The sequence below is a fragment of the Parus major genome, chromosome 6 (assembly GCF_001522545.3).
Source record: "Parus major isolate Abel chromosome 6, Parus_major1.1, whole genome shotgun sequence".
Taxonomy (NCBI): domain Eukaryota; kingdom Metazoa; phylum Chordata; class Aves; order Passeriformes; family Paridae; genus Parus; species Parus major.
In genome coordinates, this window is record NC_031775.1 from 20,028,435 (window position 1) to 20,044,081 (window position 15,647).

At 35.1% G+C, this 15,647-nt stretch overlaps 1 protein-coding gene across 1 annotated transcript in view; it reads left to right on the top strand.

Moving 5' to 3' along the window:
* LOC107206567 (calcium-activated potassium channel subunit alpha-1) overlaps window positions 1–11,644 on the top strand; it is a 120,177-nt gene extending 108,533 nt beyond the window's left edge. The window contains exons 2-3 of the mRNA XM_015632461.1: window positions 9,929–10,093; window positions 11,552–11,644. Of these exons, the coding sequence (XP_015487947.1) occupies window positions 9,929–10,093; window positions 11,552–11,644 (258 nt within the window). The remainder of the gene's footprint in view (window positions 1–9,928; window positions 10,094–11,551) is intronic.
* The last annotated feature ends 4,003 nt before the right edge of the window (window positions 11,645–15,647 follow it).

The window sequence follows — 15,647 nt, forward strand, 5'->3', positions numbered from 1 at the left end:
AGTGGCCCTGTGCTACTAATGCAACTCTGCCAGGGCTGCTTCTGAGCACTCAGGCCTCTGAGGAGCTTCAAAGAGTTGCTGTTTTAATTTAGAAAATGACCTATCAGAGTAGGAGCTTCACCTACAAGTTTTGGTACAGTCAGAGTCAATCCTGCCTCAGACAGGATGCATTATGAGAGCCAAGAATGGACACCATGTATCTTTATTTTCCGCTAGTTCGACTTCTGATTGCCTAAAACGGCAATGTTCAATGTCAAAGTCATGCATCAATTCCTAGCAGTGCATCACTGCACACAAGAGCAGGAGAGGATCTCTGTGCTGCTGGAAGTTATGCCTGGTATTTAAGGTGATGAAGGTAAGAAAGTTAAAGAGAAATCACTGAGCTTGTTTGCATTCTATATAGCATAAGTAACAATTAATGGTGATATAATATGCAAGTCAGATAGAAATTTATCAGTCCCTCTCTCTCTCTTAGATTTCAGTGTCTGTAAATTTGGAGCAATGGTGTGTGTTTCCTTGTACCATAAATGTCAGATGCTGTATTTGTAGTCTACAGGTTTTGATGTTGGATAATTTGGATGCTGATAGTTGGTGTCTAGTAAGTGAACCAAAGAAATATAAGGTACCTAAAAGAAATGTAACCTGAAAGAAGAAAAATTCCTCGTTGATTTAAAAACTTCTGTCTGCTGTTTATGCGAGGGAGTAATGAGATTCACATTACACAAAATTGTTTCCATAGCAGGGGGTCAAAAATAAAGTCATATCTACTTGATTAAATAGTAGCACTTACACATTTCTGACAATGTGATGTAACTGATCTTCTAGAGGGAAATACTGGGACTAATATAATTATTTCAAAGTAATCATTAAAATAGCAGTAAATCTACATTTTCAATGTTTTGAGAAGTAGAGCTGTATATCTTTGCTCCAGACTCCTGCACTCCCCCCTGCACCAAGTTCTTGCAGTCTGAAAGCTCCATGGCTCTCTGTAATCTCTAAGTGAGAAGTGTTGTGTGCTAGTAAACAGTTTTAATTACTTAATTAAAACCTGCTGCTCTTTAAATATTTATGTTCTGCATACTGGAACTTATTTTCCTGCATCAGGATAGGCTTAGATATGGCATTATATTCTACAGAGAGATGCCTTTAATTCATTGTGCTTTCCTTTATGATTTTAATACAATGAGACTAAATGTTATATGGATCAAAAATGCCGTAGAGATTACTCTTTTATCGAATTTGGCAGATGATAAAATGCTTCTCTGGCATTCTTCTAATTGTTGTTATATGTGTGTTTTATGACATTACCAACCTGTTATATTTGTGAGTCTCTCAGTTATTTTTGTCCCACAGCCTTTCTCCTTCATCTTTTATGGTAGTATCTTTAAAACCTTATGAAAAATCATGAATCTATTTATAAATATATATATGCAAATAAATTCTATTTGAGCATTGAAGATTACCAATATTTCCATAAAATATTGGTAACTTGCTATTTTACATATAAAGAAAATGCAAGTGTTTAAGTGCATCCCTTTCATGTGAAAATGTTTCATTTGAGTCAAATGGAGTTCTCAAATTCCTGTCAGCAAGTTTCTGAGGTGAAAACCTGTTCTTTCAGCCAAGGAAATGAGTGGTTAATTCATTTTATGTAAGGACCAAAATTCCTGTTTTGGAGTAACTATAGTACTTTGTGCTTTGTCCTTTAAGCTAGGCACTGCCTTTCCTAATCCACAGATTCTTTATGATTTTTGGGCAATAGAAATGTGATTTTGAGCAGGAGTTTTAGTCACAGGTGGTTGCTGCCTTGCTATTCTGTACTTCACAGAAGAGGGTAACAATTTGCTTCTGTAGTTCAGTCTGTATCTCCTTCAGTTGGATACCTCTGATAGCACATGTGAGCGAGGATTACAAAGTTGTTAATGCAATGAATGAAAACATCCTGTTTGCTAATGGGTACAAACCTCTCTTCTGCAGTTGAGCAGGATGGAGAAAAAGACACAACTGAAAAGTTGTGAAAAAGTTGAAAAGTGAAGTTTGACTGCACTGACAAAGCTGGTTGATACTTATTTTGTAAATGATGCTTGAGTATATCTCTCAGTGAAATAAACTTTCTACTTTTGGAACATTTTAATGTCTTATTTAATTGACTATTCCTGGCAGTGAATAGTTATTTCATTAGTTTTCTTACTGATGGATTTATCACATAGTTATTTTGTAAAAAAAAACTTTTGTAATCTAGATTCTATAAATCAGAAAAGATTTACAAGTTATTCTCTTAAATTCTCTTAAAATTAGAAAAAAAATAAATGTATTATTTTTCTATCTTACGTCTTTTCATGGTAATAAAAAAAAAAAAAGCGCCAAGAGGTAATGATTGAAAATCTTGGAACTGTGTATTACTCAGTGTTAACAACAACAACAACAAAATTACAAGCAATCAACTAAAGTACTTCCTGTAATCAAGATAAACAAGTTAGGTAATTTCCCCACTGTTTTGTACTTCTTTCTCATTTTTGAGACTTTTTTCTCCCATTTCTAAAGCACTTTGAGACTTTATGATAACTACTGAAAGTGTTTTGTCATCTGTGACAGATATTTCTCACTCGATAGGATATAGGTAATTTGGCAGTTTTCATTTCATGACAATGTCTGTATCAATTTTATTTTCAATTGTATGCTTACTTTGATTTGCCTTCTGTTAGGTGGGAGGAAACCAAATAGGAGGATAACAGAAAATACATGCACCTTTTATGTCCTACTCTGTGCTTTTCTATTAAGGAAATTTCTATATTTTTCTATATTTTCTATATTCTAAATATATTTTCTATATTTTCAATAACTCAGTCCCATCTAAAATTGCTTCATATATTTTTGCAAGTTTAGTTTCTATCATATTTAAGGCTAACCTACTTAAAGGATTTTGAAAATATGTTTTGAAATAATGATCTCAATATAAGGCTTGAACCACAGAAAATACAGTTAAAGACTAATGCCTTACATGGTAATTGTCTGTTTTACTTAATGCACATATTTCTGTGGTGTGTAGGGACCAAAGAATAATGAAATTTGTCATTTCATTTAAATGTAATGCCCCCATTAATAAAGTGAAATGCTCATTTGCCCTCTTGTCTCCTACTTTATAATTGAAAGAACCTTCAGAGACTATTTTAATGTGGTAATAATTTGGTATTAGTAGAGGAAATTAATAAGAAATGCTCTGTTAACTATAAAACAAGGAAAATAAATTTATGGGCTAGGTATTAGTTTGATAGTCTGTGAAATATTTTCAGTGAATACTTTTAACCTGTATATCTCTGACTTGTCCTATTGTTTTGTTTACTTATATATTGCAGACAGTAGATTCACTTATTACGCAGTCTTAAGTTCACGGGTTATTTCTAACAGCGTGGTCTCATGCAGAGTAAGAAGCTACAAAAGAAGACTTTTGTCTTATTTTTATCAATAAATTTATATGAAATTATTCACCCAAACTTATAGTGGAAGCTTACATAACTATTGATAAAAACTCCTGCTAAATTGAACCAATCATCTTTTTGAAAAGCACCATTTGTCTCTTTGAACATGTGTAAATTTGAAATTACTTTCTGTTCTTTTTCATTGCCCTATGTTGTCTGGAATTCTTAAATGCTTCTCTTTTACACATCTCTCTTAATATGTTTAATTTTCTTATAAAACTAGTCTTAACAATCTTTACCAGTATGTTCTAGTGTGTCTTACTTTGTGATTCCACTTGGATTATGTCTGCATTGTCTTTGTATAATAACAATACACCTAAAATCCTACATATATTCATCTTTATAGGAAGCCAATGCAACTGTTGGTGCTCTTGTTTTATAGCTGCAGGGTGAAGACAGGAAGATATTAGACAGTGTGTCTGGGGACTTTCAAAATTTGATGACAGAACAGGGACGTCCAGCATGCCTCTTAATTCTTAGGCTGGTATGGAAATCTGCCAGACAGTTTTTCATTTATTTGGGAATACTGTTTTATATCAATGAAAGTGTTACATTATAACACTTCCATTAATGTGTAGAAATTTTTAATCTTTGAAATGAATCTTTTTGTACTTTCTTCAGATTTCAGATAACGTAGGTGTCTGCTGTTTCATATTCTTAAGTGAGAACCATACCCAGGAACCCTTCATTTGACAGACTGTTGTACTATTTGTGGGATCATGGGCGGAACACTATATTTTACCAGTCTAGTTTCTCTTGTCTCTCAGGTCAAGGTTTTAGAATTAATTTCTCTACTGCAGCAATTTTTGTCAATCAAAGCAATGATGTGAAAAGGGAATTTTATGCAAGTAACCCATACCAGAAATATGAAGGGTGCAGAACATGAAATCTGTGAGGATTACTGAAGGTTTGCACAAATGCAACAGAGAAGCTGGTCACTGCAAGAAGAGAATAAAAAAAAAAAAAGGGTTTTCTTCTGGGCAGCACAGAAAGTAAGACTCTGGTTGTAAGTAAGGACTGGCAAGATACTTCTCAGAAATCCCTCAGGAATGCAGAAAATAGAGTATAACATCTCAGTCTAAAATTAATAAGAAGAGTTTTGTATTCTATTTTGCATTATTTTTCTTAGTCTTACAAATTTGCAAACACCAAATTTATATGGCTTGTGAATATTTTATGACAGCAAAATGCTGGGTTATCTCATCAGCCATGTTTTCCACAGATCATTCTGGTTCTTTTATTCAGTGAAAGAAATAATGTGTGTCTGGGTATCAATAATTAATCCTTTGAAACAAGTCAAACCATAGCTACATTATGATAACTGACGTCAATGTAACCTAATATGCGAAGAAATGCTGTCGATAGGCCAGTTTAGAAGTAGCTCTTACCTCACATTTATTTAGTTTAGCCTTTGCTTTCTCTTTGCTACAACTCTTCCAAGGGGTTTGGAAGTCTCCATAAAGCTGTTCATTTCTCATATTGCCATTCTTTTTGTTTATTAATATTCCAGTGAAAACTTGTGTTTCCTAAACGGCACTAGAACAGGTGAACAGCTGCAGGGTTTTTTTGTTTTGCTTGTTTTTAGCCTTGGATGAACTGGTACTTAGTAACTATTAAGATGGAGACTGTGGATGGTAACTGTATCTGACAAGACATCTGCCATGGCAATGTTTTCAGTAGGTACCTGGAGCTTTAACATTCACTGTACATTGCCCAGCTTTGGAGAATGCAGCATAATATTGTGGTTTTATATAAATTTAAGGCCCCTGTTTGGAGGGGTCAAAAGTGGTGAGTGAATGTATTGAAGGACATGGAATTAAATTATTGATATGAGTCTAATAATTTGGAACACAGTGTTTTAGACATTTGCCCAAGAGAAAGTAGAAATAGTCTCATATGCAACATTATTCCTTTTCACATAGCACCTCTTGGTGGCTTTGGGGAAACAGGTGAATGAAAAGGAAGGGAATATAAATAGTGATTCCCAATTTGTAAGAATGGCCATTATCATAGTGTTGTTGATGTGATATAAAACATTTCATAAGATGGCAAGCTCTAGGAATGCAATGCTGTTAATTGAAAAGCAGTTAATAGAGAAATAATTGCTATTTGCTGGCATCATTATCTAAAGGAGCCTTTTCCTAACTGCTCCAAACTATATTTTCTTACTGTTTTACTACTGCATGCTTTAATCTGGAAGCAGCTGCCATTCTGACAGGCTCTTTCTCATCTCATGTTATCTAGGGTGGAATTCAAAGGCCGATAGTGTGTTTGCCTCATTGGTGCTACTGTTTTTAAACATCTGCTAAAATTGAGCATACTACTTTTTCCTGAGTGACTCAATGCTCTGTATCTGACTACAGGTGATATTTAATGATTTTTGTGTGATATTCAGCTACATGTTAGATAAATGAGATTATCAAACCTTTTGTCTCATCACACTCCAACCCAAGTCTTCTCCCTCCCACTGACTGCCTATTTCATATGATTTTTAACATATTTTAACAAGATACCAAGTTTTTTCAGTACTGTACATCAGAGAGTACTTTCCTGGTTGTCTTCATGGTCTCCTGTGTTTTTAGGGCTTTTAAAGAGACAGATTATTCTTAGATGATATTTTAAATTTTCATAATGATTTTCTGGTTTTATGTTGTCCTGATTTGGATGAGGTGTCTGTGCCTTGGTTCTATGTTTGTAGAGATATTTTAGAGGTAAAATGGAACAGGCAGGAACACATTTTGAAAACTGTTAACTGTTTTTAGGTGAATTTTGCCTTTTTGTGTTCTTCCTTAAGGTGTCTGTGTTCAAGAATCCCATAATTTATGTAATCTAAATCAATATTTATTGCTGAAAATAGAAGACAAACCATTAAAGTTTCTGGTCCAGGTCTGTATCAAACCATTGGTAGAATGCTGAGTACTGATACCTGTACACGCCTTCTCATCATGTTCTCTTCCATTTAGGCATTAGGTTCAGGAAATATACTGCTTCTCACTTAATCTACCTGCAGGTTCTTGTCATCAAGTAATTAAAATAATGAAAACTGGTAAGCAGAGTGGGAAAAGATCCCTTACTTGTAATATTGAACTTGTAAATTATTAAACAAGCATCGTCACTGTCAGGTTATTATTTTAAGCATCTTTTTCAGGTGTTGGTGTTGGTTACTCAGTGCTTTGAGATGAGGAAATAGCAATGAAACAAGACTATACACTTAATAATAGGACTGAATTTTGTGTTCAGTATTAAAAGATAAAAGCAGCCTTTAAAACCTCCTTTAGTAATCTCTGCAAAATTGCATAATGACTTGGGGATAAATTTTTCCTAATACTTAACTGCCAATTAAGTAAGATAAAAAGCTAGCCATGCAGATGAAAAATATAAAATATCCCAACTGAATACAAATATTACATAACAGCAACTAATCTGCATATTAATTATAGCTACAATAATGGCAAGAGCTAGGCTGATCATGAGATGTTGTTCCAAATCATACTTGGCAGGGGATGATTGTTTTACTTAAATTTTAATTAAGAAATAATATGGGTGGGAGATTTAAATAGAGGTGAAATAACTAGTATAAATACAGGAATATAGTCATTCAAATGTATTACAGACTTTAATACCTTTAGAGAATCAAATACTGAGTAGGTTTATCATGTTTAACTGCTCTATTCTATTGGCAACCAAAAGGCAATACAGCAAAAGAACTGGAGGTTATGAAAACCTTTTCAAAATATAAAAGCTACCTTTCTCCCTCAGTTAAGTAACTTGCTACTATTTCATTGAGTGCTAGGAAATTTTAATTTTTTTAAAAATATTTTATGAGCAATCAGATTTTTGACAAAAAGATTGGGGGTAAAGAACATATACACTATAAAAGAATTTTCTAACCTCAATACTTAAAAATTCACTAACATAAAATGGACTTTTTCATTCAGCATTTTGTTCAACTATCTGTAGTTGTGTGTTTTTAGCAGGTGTGCATCCATGCACTTTTAAACAAGGATTGCTGGGTGAAATGATAAAAAAAGACTCTGGTTTCACACTGATTCTGCCAATGACTTCTCTAGTGACTGAGTTAGGCACCTAATCACCACCTCAGTTTCTTATCTGAGAGGAAGAGATAATTATACTTCCTTTACTATGAAAACCACATTAATTCATTCAGTATAAACTTGTACAGAGTATGAAAGCTCACTGTGCAATGCAGAGGAGGACCATGGTGCAAAATCTGGTGTGTGAAGCTTACAGTTCTGAAAGACAAGCTCTAGCAGTTACAAAAGGCAGAGAAACTGGTGGGAAGAGGGAAAGAAATGGCATGTGTAGTATTTTTAAGCAGCCTGTAGCTGTCAGGACTGTGGGGTCCCATGGGCCAGGGCCTTGCCCAGTGCCATGGCTGGGGTGGAGGGGCAAGGCCGTGGCCCGGGGACAGCTGGGGACAGCAGCCTGTGGGTCCAGCAAGGGGAACTGGCTGGCAATGACAGGGCTGTGGGAGCCCAGGACACCTGAAGTGGTGTCCTGGGCCACCAAGGGCATCAGAGTGAGGGAAGAGCCTGGGGACGGCAGCTAGGACCAGTGAGGCCTTGCAGATGTCTAGGTTGCCTAAGCTTCAAAATTGTTTAGAGTATAGAGCCTAGTTTTCTCTTTCCTGGTTTATAATCGAAACTCTGATGGTGGTGATTCCTTTGGGAATGATCTCTACGGCTTTGTGATACCAGTTGGCTCCAGCCAAGCGTTGCTCTGCTGGAAACGCTTCCCTCCGTGTCGTACATCGCTGTCCTCTGCAATGAGCTCATTTCTGTAGGTTGTGCTCTGTGCGTGTGCAGCGCAGGATACATCTTTCAATGCAAAACATCTGATTCACTGCATCCAAATTTGTCAGTGAATGAGGTCCAGTTATGCAAATACAAAGTAATTTTAAACTTCTGTTGCATTATTTGCTTGGGAAGTGTACTGAATTACTGTTGTAACTCTGAATAATTTGTTATTATCGATGTAGTAACTCCACACTGTGCTGTAATCACTAGTAAGAACATGGAGCCTGCTTTCTGGGAGGGAAACTAGCAGAGAAAAGAGAATCTGATTAGCTAATTAAGTTGCAATGTTGAGCTTCTCTAAGAGCAACTGTTGGTCTTCATATTACATTTTTAGCATTGTTCCACTGTTCTTTGCTGACAGATTCAATGAAATCGCTTTATTAGTTCAGTGCTACCCTCAGGAAGTGCCTGTCCCCTATGTCTGGATGTGTCCTCAAGGCCGTCTCACAGCCATGGGTTTTGACCACCTCAGGGTAGCATTTCTACTGTAGTAATAAACACATAACCAGCATCAAGCATCTGTGCTTGTATGGAAGATATCCCAAAGGGGATTAATGGCAATTGATTTCCTGCTTAGTGGCCTACATACAAGTAATCTATAAACAAGATCTTTCAAGGTGTTGGTCTGTGCAGAGTGCTTGGAACACTCATGCAGATGTAGTGCTCAGGACTTGCTTCACCACTGGATTTTGCTGCCTCTCCTGTTTTTGTTTAGCCTAACTTGTCAAGTATTCAGGAAGTCATTAGCATTGTGCTGTCACCAAAGGCATGCTCACAGCACAGTCTGATACTTTGCATGCAATATGATTTAAACACTGTACAATCCATGCTGGCTTTTCCTATCATTTCCCTTGATGTTTGTGCAGCACCCATGACTGTAGCACATGGCAGGCAGTTACAGAGCACAACATCCTTGCTGCAGCATCCATGAGAGACTGATCTGAATTCCAGTGCATGTGACTCGTCAGTGAGCCTGGTGCAGCTGAGGCTCCTCTAATTTCTAGCTCTTCATCCTGTGAGAGCTACTTACTGACAGAATAATTCCTGTGATATATTAAACACTTTCATTGAAACACAGGTTCACTGATAGCGTGGTAGCTCCCTGCAGATTCTTTATGATGGATTTTGTTCCCCTCACACTTGATAATTGCTGTCTAGTTACATCATGCTTCTCTGTGAAGGTTTACTCAAATAATTAATTCTAGTGATAGGAAATTAAAGTTGTACATAAATTATGTTCACACCTAGTATGCATTATTTTGAGCTAATACATCAAAAGGTCTTTCAGTATGTGTCTGACAAATTCATTTATATGTAACTCTGTAATTGCATATAGAGCTGTTGTCAATTATATTGCTTGTAAAGAAGGAACATATAGTATATTGGGGCTAAGTATATGTTTTGAAGATGTAATGTCAAGGAGAGTATTATTTTTTAGTTAGTTTGGTACCTTAAAGAGCGTTTCTATTTCTTTTATTTCTAAAGAGAAGTGGCCAAGTAGGTTCATAATTTCACCTAGCAGGGATGCAGAAAGATAGATTTTCCAGTTTTTATGCATTTCTTGGCCCTACCTATATACTGGCTTTCACTGTCAAATTGCTAAACATTAACACTAACCCAAATACTTTGCAGGAGGCCCAGAAGATCAATGGTGGTGGAGATACACAGGCAGATGGAGCCTGCAAACCAACAGATGAAAAAGAGGAGAATGTGGCAGCAGAAGTGGGATGGATGACGTCTGTGAAGGATTGGGCAGGAGTCATGATATCTGCCCAGACATTAACTGGCAGAGTACTTGTAAGTTTTCTATGATTTTCTGTTTTTATTTTAAGGAATGTTTTTTAAGAAGCACTGTGTTCCAGCATTAGTGGAGGATTTTTGATTGGTTTGTTGCATCAGCACTGAGTCAATCCCAATATTCTCTGTAAAACATCAGACTAAGTACCAGTGCAAGAGGGAGACAGAGACAGCAAATAGAAAAACTGCCAGTCCCCAGCCTATTTCACTACTCCAGCCCCATGGTTTTGAACTACAAACAATGAATTGATGAATTTCATATTAGGTGTTAAAACTATAGACCTATTTTATCTGAAAGCAAAATTGTGCTTGGAAGAATAGAAGCAAACTTGGAAAATAAGTGTTAAAAAGGTAGAGAGTGGTCAGAACCAAATCAAAGACAGGATTGAATTGGCTATGCAACGAGATTTGTGATATATTTAATAGACTAATAATGATTTTATATTCTCTTCATATTTTTTTTAATTGGCATACAAATCCTTCAAACCTGTGAACAGTTACATATCAGATAAAAACAGATGATATCTATGGTTTAAAGATTAAAAAACTTTTTAGTTTTTCACTTTATTTAAACATAATTGCGTAAAAGCATTGTCAAATATTAAAATGCAAGGGTTTTCTGTGGAGTTCACTTCAGTAAACAAAGTCTCCTATGTAATTTTGATTAGTTTTCTTTTTAGAATGCACATTACTTATAAACTAGAAGCTAAAGGAATTTAAATCCCAATTAAAAATTCAGAGAATCTCAGTGAAACTTTTTAGCTAGTTTGGGTTAAACTGAAAAAGAGTTTGTGTCTTTGTTTACTTTGGTTAAGAGATATTTTACCATGAGTCAATTTTGGGCTATTAGAGTAATTATTTGGATGGGAGAGGGAATGGAGGAAAAGAAAACGGATTGCACTTCTTAATCGACTCTTCTACACCAAAAAGTTGAGGTGAGTTAATTGCCACTGTATTGTTTGGTTCTGCAAAAGAGTGTTTTGATTATTTTTCCTAAAAATACCATTCTTCACTTTTGTTTGTGTTAGTTGCTGACTTTTATCAATAGCTGGAAAGTGTGTTCCCTTGCTGCTTTTAGCACTGTGTCCTCTATATGCAGCTGCCATATTCACAGTCTTTTAGTGATTGTTTTCTAAAACATGGCATTTTGAGTGTTTCCTGACATCTTCAGTGTTAAAAATGAAACTATAAATGAAAAGCCTTAAAGTCATGCTTCTAGTTCCAAAATAAGTATCAAGACTGAAAATCTCCCAAGCCAGAGTTCTCTGCTCCCACCTCTGCAGTGAGAGATTGGCCTGTGTTGATTTTACTGGGCTCTATGTGAACACAGATACAAACCAACAATGGGGACCAAAACCTAACATACATAATATAAAATATATTTTACTTCAATATAGTGGAAGAACTTACTCAACACTGTTTGATGACTTAATTTATTTCTTTTATGGTATTTTTTAGAGTTTACCCTTGCATTTTATAAGGGACCAGCTGGCCAATGTCATTGGCTTAGGTTATTTCTGGGAGTGTATTTATAGTCCTTTCAAGGCATAATGGCACATATTGTGCACATCTGGGTTTATCAATATGCCTAACCATCTGAGAAATAAGTAGCGATGTATGGAACCTCTTAGTAATTTTGGTCAGTTCAGAAAACAAGATCCATTTATTTTAATATAACACTTACCAAATTCAGTATTTGAATTGACAGGATATAATTTATGGAGGATCATCTACAGAATGGACCATTTGGCTGTTCATTTGAATTTTACTTTCTGAGAATATTTGCTAAAGGCTAATTGCTTCAATTATGCTATTATGCTAGAGCATAATATTCTTATTTTTAGATAAGATTCTTATTAAATAGATTTAATTATTTTTAGATATAGGATGTAGCAAAATCAAATCAGTATTTATGTTGAAGTGTATTGTTTGAAAATATTAGGACTTAATCATGGATACACTGTTTCTACTATACTTTCTGTTTACTATTGTTTCTGTTTCTATATTTCTGAATTGAAGCACAGATTTTGTTTTTCCCCCTGAAGAAGGAGGAATTGGTGATTTCACAGTTCTCTGAAACCAAAATTGTATGAGATATCTGTAGAAAAGGAATTACAGTATACTTTTAGACTGTGAGAGTTTAAATTAAAATTTCTATACATCCAATATTTACAAAAAAATTTAAAAAGCAGTCCAGTGAAGATGGACTTAGGAAGAGTTGCAACTGAGCTTCAGCATGATCACCTGAAGCCTGTTGTGGAGCTGCTGCCTGGATTTATTTGGGAAGTGAAGGAGACAAGTTAATGCAGTGTGGAACACACATCAGTGTAAAGTAGAAGCTTATTTGTGTTTTCTCCCCATGGGAAAAGCTCCCATCATTATTCTTACTTGGACAGGCATTTTCTTTAAAATGAATCTTAGTGGAATGTCAAGTGCTGTTTGTGGAATCTAGAAGTAGGGCTGCTTTTTGGAACAGTCTCCTCTGGGTTCTGTTGCCATATCTTTGACATGTCTGATGTAGCTTTTATTTCTTCCCTAGTAACCTTACAAAACAGCTTGCTAATTTATCGTATTAGTTTGTCCAGGTGCTTTGTGAATATTGAAACAAATATTTAAATAGTGGGTGCTTCCATAATTAGCTCTTTAATTTTCTAACTTTATGGCTACCCATGGGTGAAGAAAATAAAGGCCAACAATATGGAAAATGCAAAGCAATATACATGTATAAAGGTTGTAGCTTCATAGTGTAGTACAAGATTGGACTTCTACATTGACATTGGACTATTTGTGCAATTCTCTAGTGAAATAAAATATTTCTATTTATACAACAGATGCAGACTTGAAGGCCTTAGGCAACATTGTAGCCATAGAACTACTTGAAAACTTTTTAGTCAGAAAATATTTTTTCCAGCGTAATTTACAAAAACATGTTTTATAGTGCATCTTCTGGAAAGTAAGGGATATTACTTGTTATTCATGGTCTGGGTCATTGGGGAAAATTAATGAAATTATTTAATCCATTCAGAGAAAAACGCTGAAGTCTTTAATAGAGATGATTCCCCTCCACACTAGTTTTCTTAAAAATGTTTAATTCCTTGGTGGTTGTGAGGGAAGAAAGAGCTCTGTACCTGAAATGAATGTTGAAAAATCCCAACCATATTTGTCATTGCCTTTCCTCCCATTCCATTCATTAGAGGGAAAATTACTTTTAAAGACTAAACAAAGAGGAGAAATTAGAACTTTGTTGTTGTTGTTGGGAGCACTGTGAGAAACAAGAATGAGAGATGTTAAATAGTTTTACTGAATTTTCAAAATATTTCACTGTCACTTGCTTACCATTATGTCAACTGAATGTTTTCTAGGCTGTAATTGTTGTCTGTAAGAGATGTAAAAGTGCCATGTTCATGGGATTGTACTAATATTGAATTGTTTCACTAGTTCATGTGAAAATAGTAAAGATAAAGTAGTGAAATAGATATAAACATTCTTACTGCTTTAGCAGCTAAATTCTATTCCTGACATTTCATAAGTGGTTTAGGCACAAAGAAAGATAATACCCAGTTTCATCTGAAGGGCAGGCTTTGGAGGAAGAGATTTGTATAAGGAGATGCAGAATGTCCTTCAGTTAGAGACTGTCTTTGTTTTTTGAAGTAGTGCAGCTGGCTAAGCACGGTGCCTCCAGTAATGTGGCCAGAATATTCTTTTTTCCTCATACTTTACCTTTGAGAAGCACGATTGGAACATAATGTTCTTGATGCCACAATGTGAAAATGTGACTTTTGCTCTTAAACAATGTAGATGGGAATTTGACATAAGGTTTAAAAATGTGTCTGCATTAAATTGCATAAGCACGTGATTTAAGAACATGCTAATTGAACCTGTGCAGTTCTGTCTGCATTTGATGTTGAGTGGCATAAATATAAATAACAGTAAAAGGTAACAGTTTACCTAAAATCTGTTCAGGGAAATACTCATTTACTTTGAAGTGTGGTAAAATGCTGTAGATGATGGAAGTCTCAGATTTCTGAGGTGGGTTTCTCAAAGAAGAATCAGACACATTCATAATTAATCTCAAGATGCAGGAAATTAAACATGTTTATGAACTGATTTTGCTTCCTGAAATTATGTAATTTGAGTAAGAAGAAAAAGAGTTCCTTAATTAGATGGAGTGTTTGATATACAGAAGAAAGTCATATGTATATTGTTGAATTTGACACAGTTCAGTCTATAGAAAGCTGTAGGCCCTTGTCTGGACTTCTCAACTATTAAAAAATGGCAGAGGGCCTCACTACTCATTTGGGGAAAAACAGTGGATCTTTATATATAGTAAAATTTCCTGGGAAATATATGTAGGTGTTTTATATGCTTCTTGGTTTTGTTTGTGTGTTTTGGTTTTTTTTTCAGTATTTTTCACAACTAGATTTGTTCTTGCTGCTTTTTATTTACTTTTAAATTTTTTTATTCCAAATGAGAGGACTCAAATTCTTTTAATGTTGAGGGGGAAAAATCCCTCACAATCTCTTGTAAGTAATAGATGTCTAGCTGCCAAAGTGAAATGAAACACTTCAGAAATTGTGGGGTTTCTCCCTATTTCCAAAGACAGTGACTGTTGTCTCATTACTCTAATGAGAATAGGAGCTCAAATATAATTTGATATTTGGCAGATAAGAAATTGGAGGAGCAGGTGTGGTTGATTTACATGTGCATTTTCTGACAGTGTTTTTGACAGTATCAGCTATTTCACTAGATTTTCAAAGCAGGAAGAGAAACCTCGGGGAAACGTGAGTATGCAACTTCTCAGAATTTCAATATGAAGTTTAATAGGTTTTCTCAAGGATAAGCACAGTTTGGACCATCTCATCCTGGAAATGTCCTGTAACCAATCTTTTTGTGAAATTAACATACTTCTTTTTTTTTTTTTTTTTTCCCCCAAGCATGTGTATGTGCAGTTAATCTGAATAGGACTTAATTTAGAATAAAATATATTGATTGAATAGGCAATAGAAATTTAATGCATGCTTCAGTGCTTCATTTAGTCTTTCATACTCATAATATTCCAAGCCTTTTAGAAGTCTTTACATGACACTAGTTTTTCAGCAGTGAAGCACGTGCATTCTTTGATAAAAGAATTTGTGTTGCAGTCTATTGGCTCTGACATTACAATTTTTCTTATATAGTTAAGCAAAGTTTGGTGGGTCCTACAGAATCCCCTAGTCAGGCAAAAATAAATAGTGCCATATCTTCCCTTTAGCTGTAGTCTAAGTTTCTGAACTTAAAGGAGAAAGGGAAGGTCTCAGCTTCTAGATCTGACTGTGCACAGGCAGGAAACACAAGATATTCCAAGCCCTGAGCTGTATGGTGTGGTTTTTGTGGCCCACCCCTCTTTTTTATCTTTTTCTCCCCCCTTTTATTTTTTTATGTAGTTTCTTTGTTGCTTGCTTTTTTTTTTTTTTTTTTTTGTTATTTTAGTCCTTGGAGATGGAATTACTTATGTATTTTAGATTATATACTATTATATTTGTGTAAAAGTTCCTTTTTCCTTATCATGTTCAAC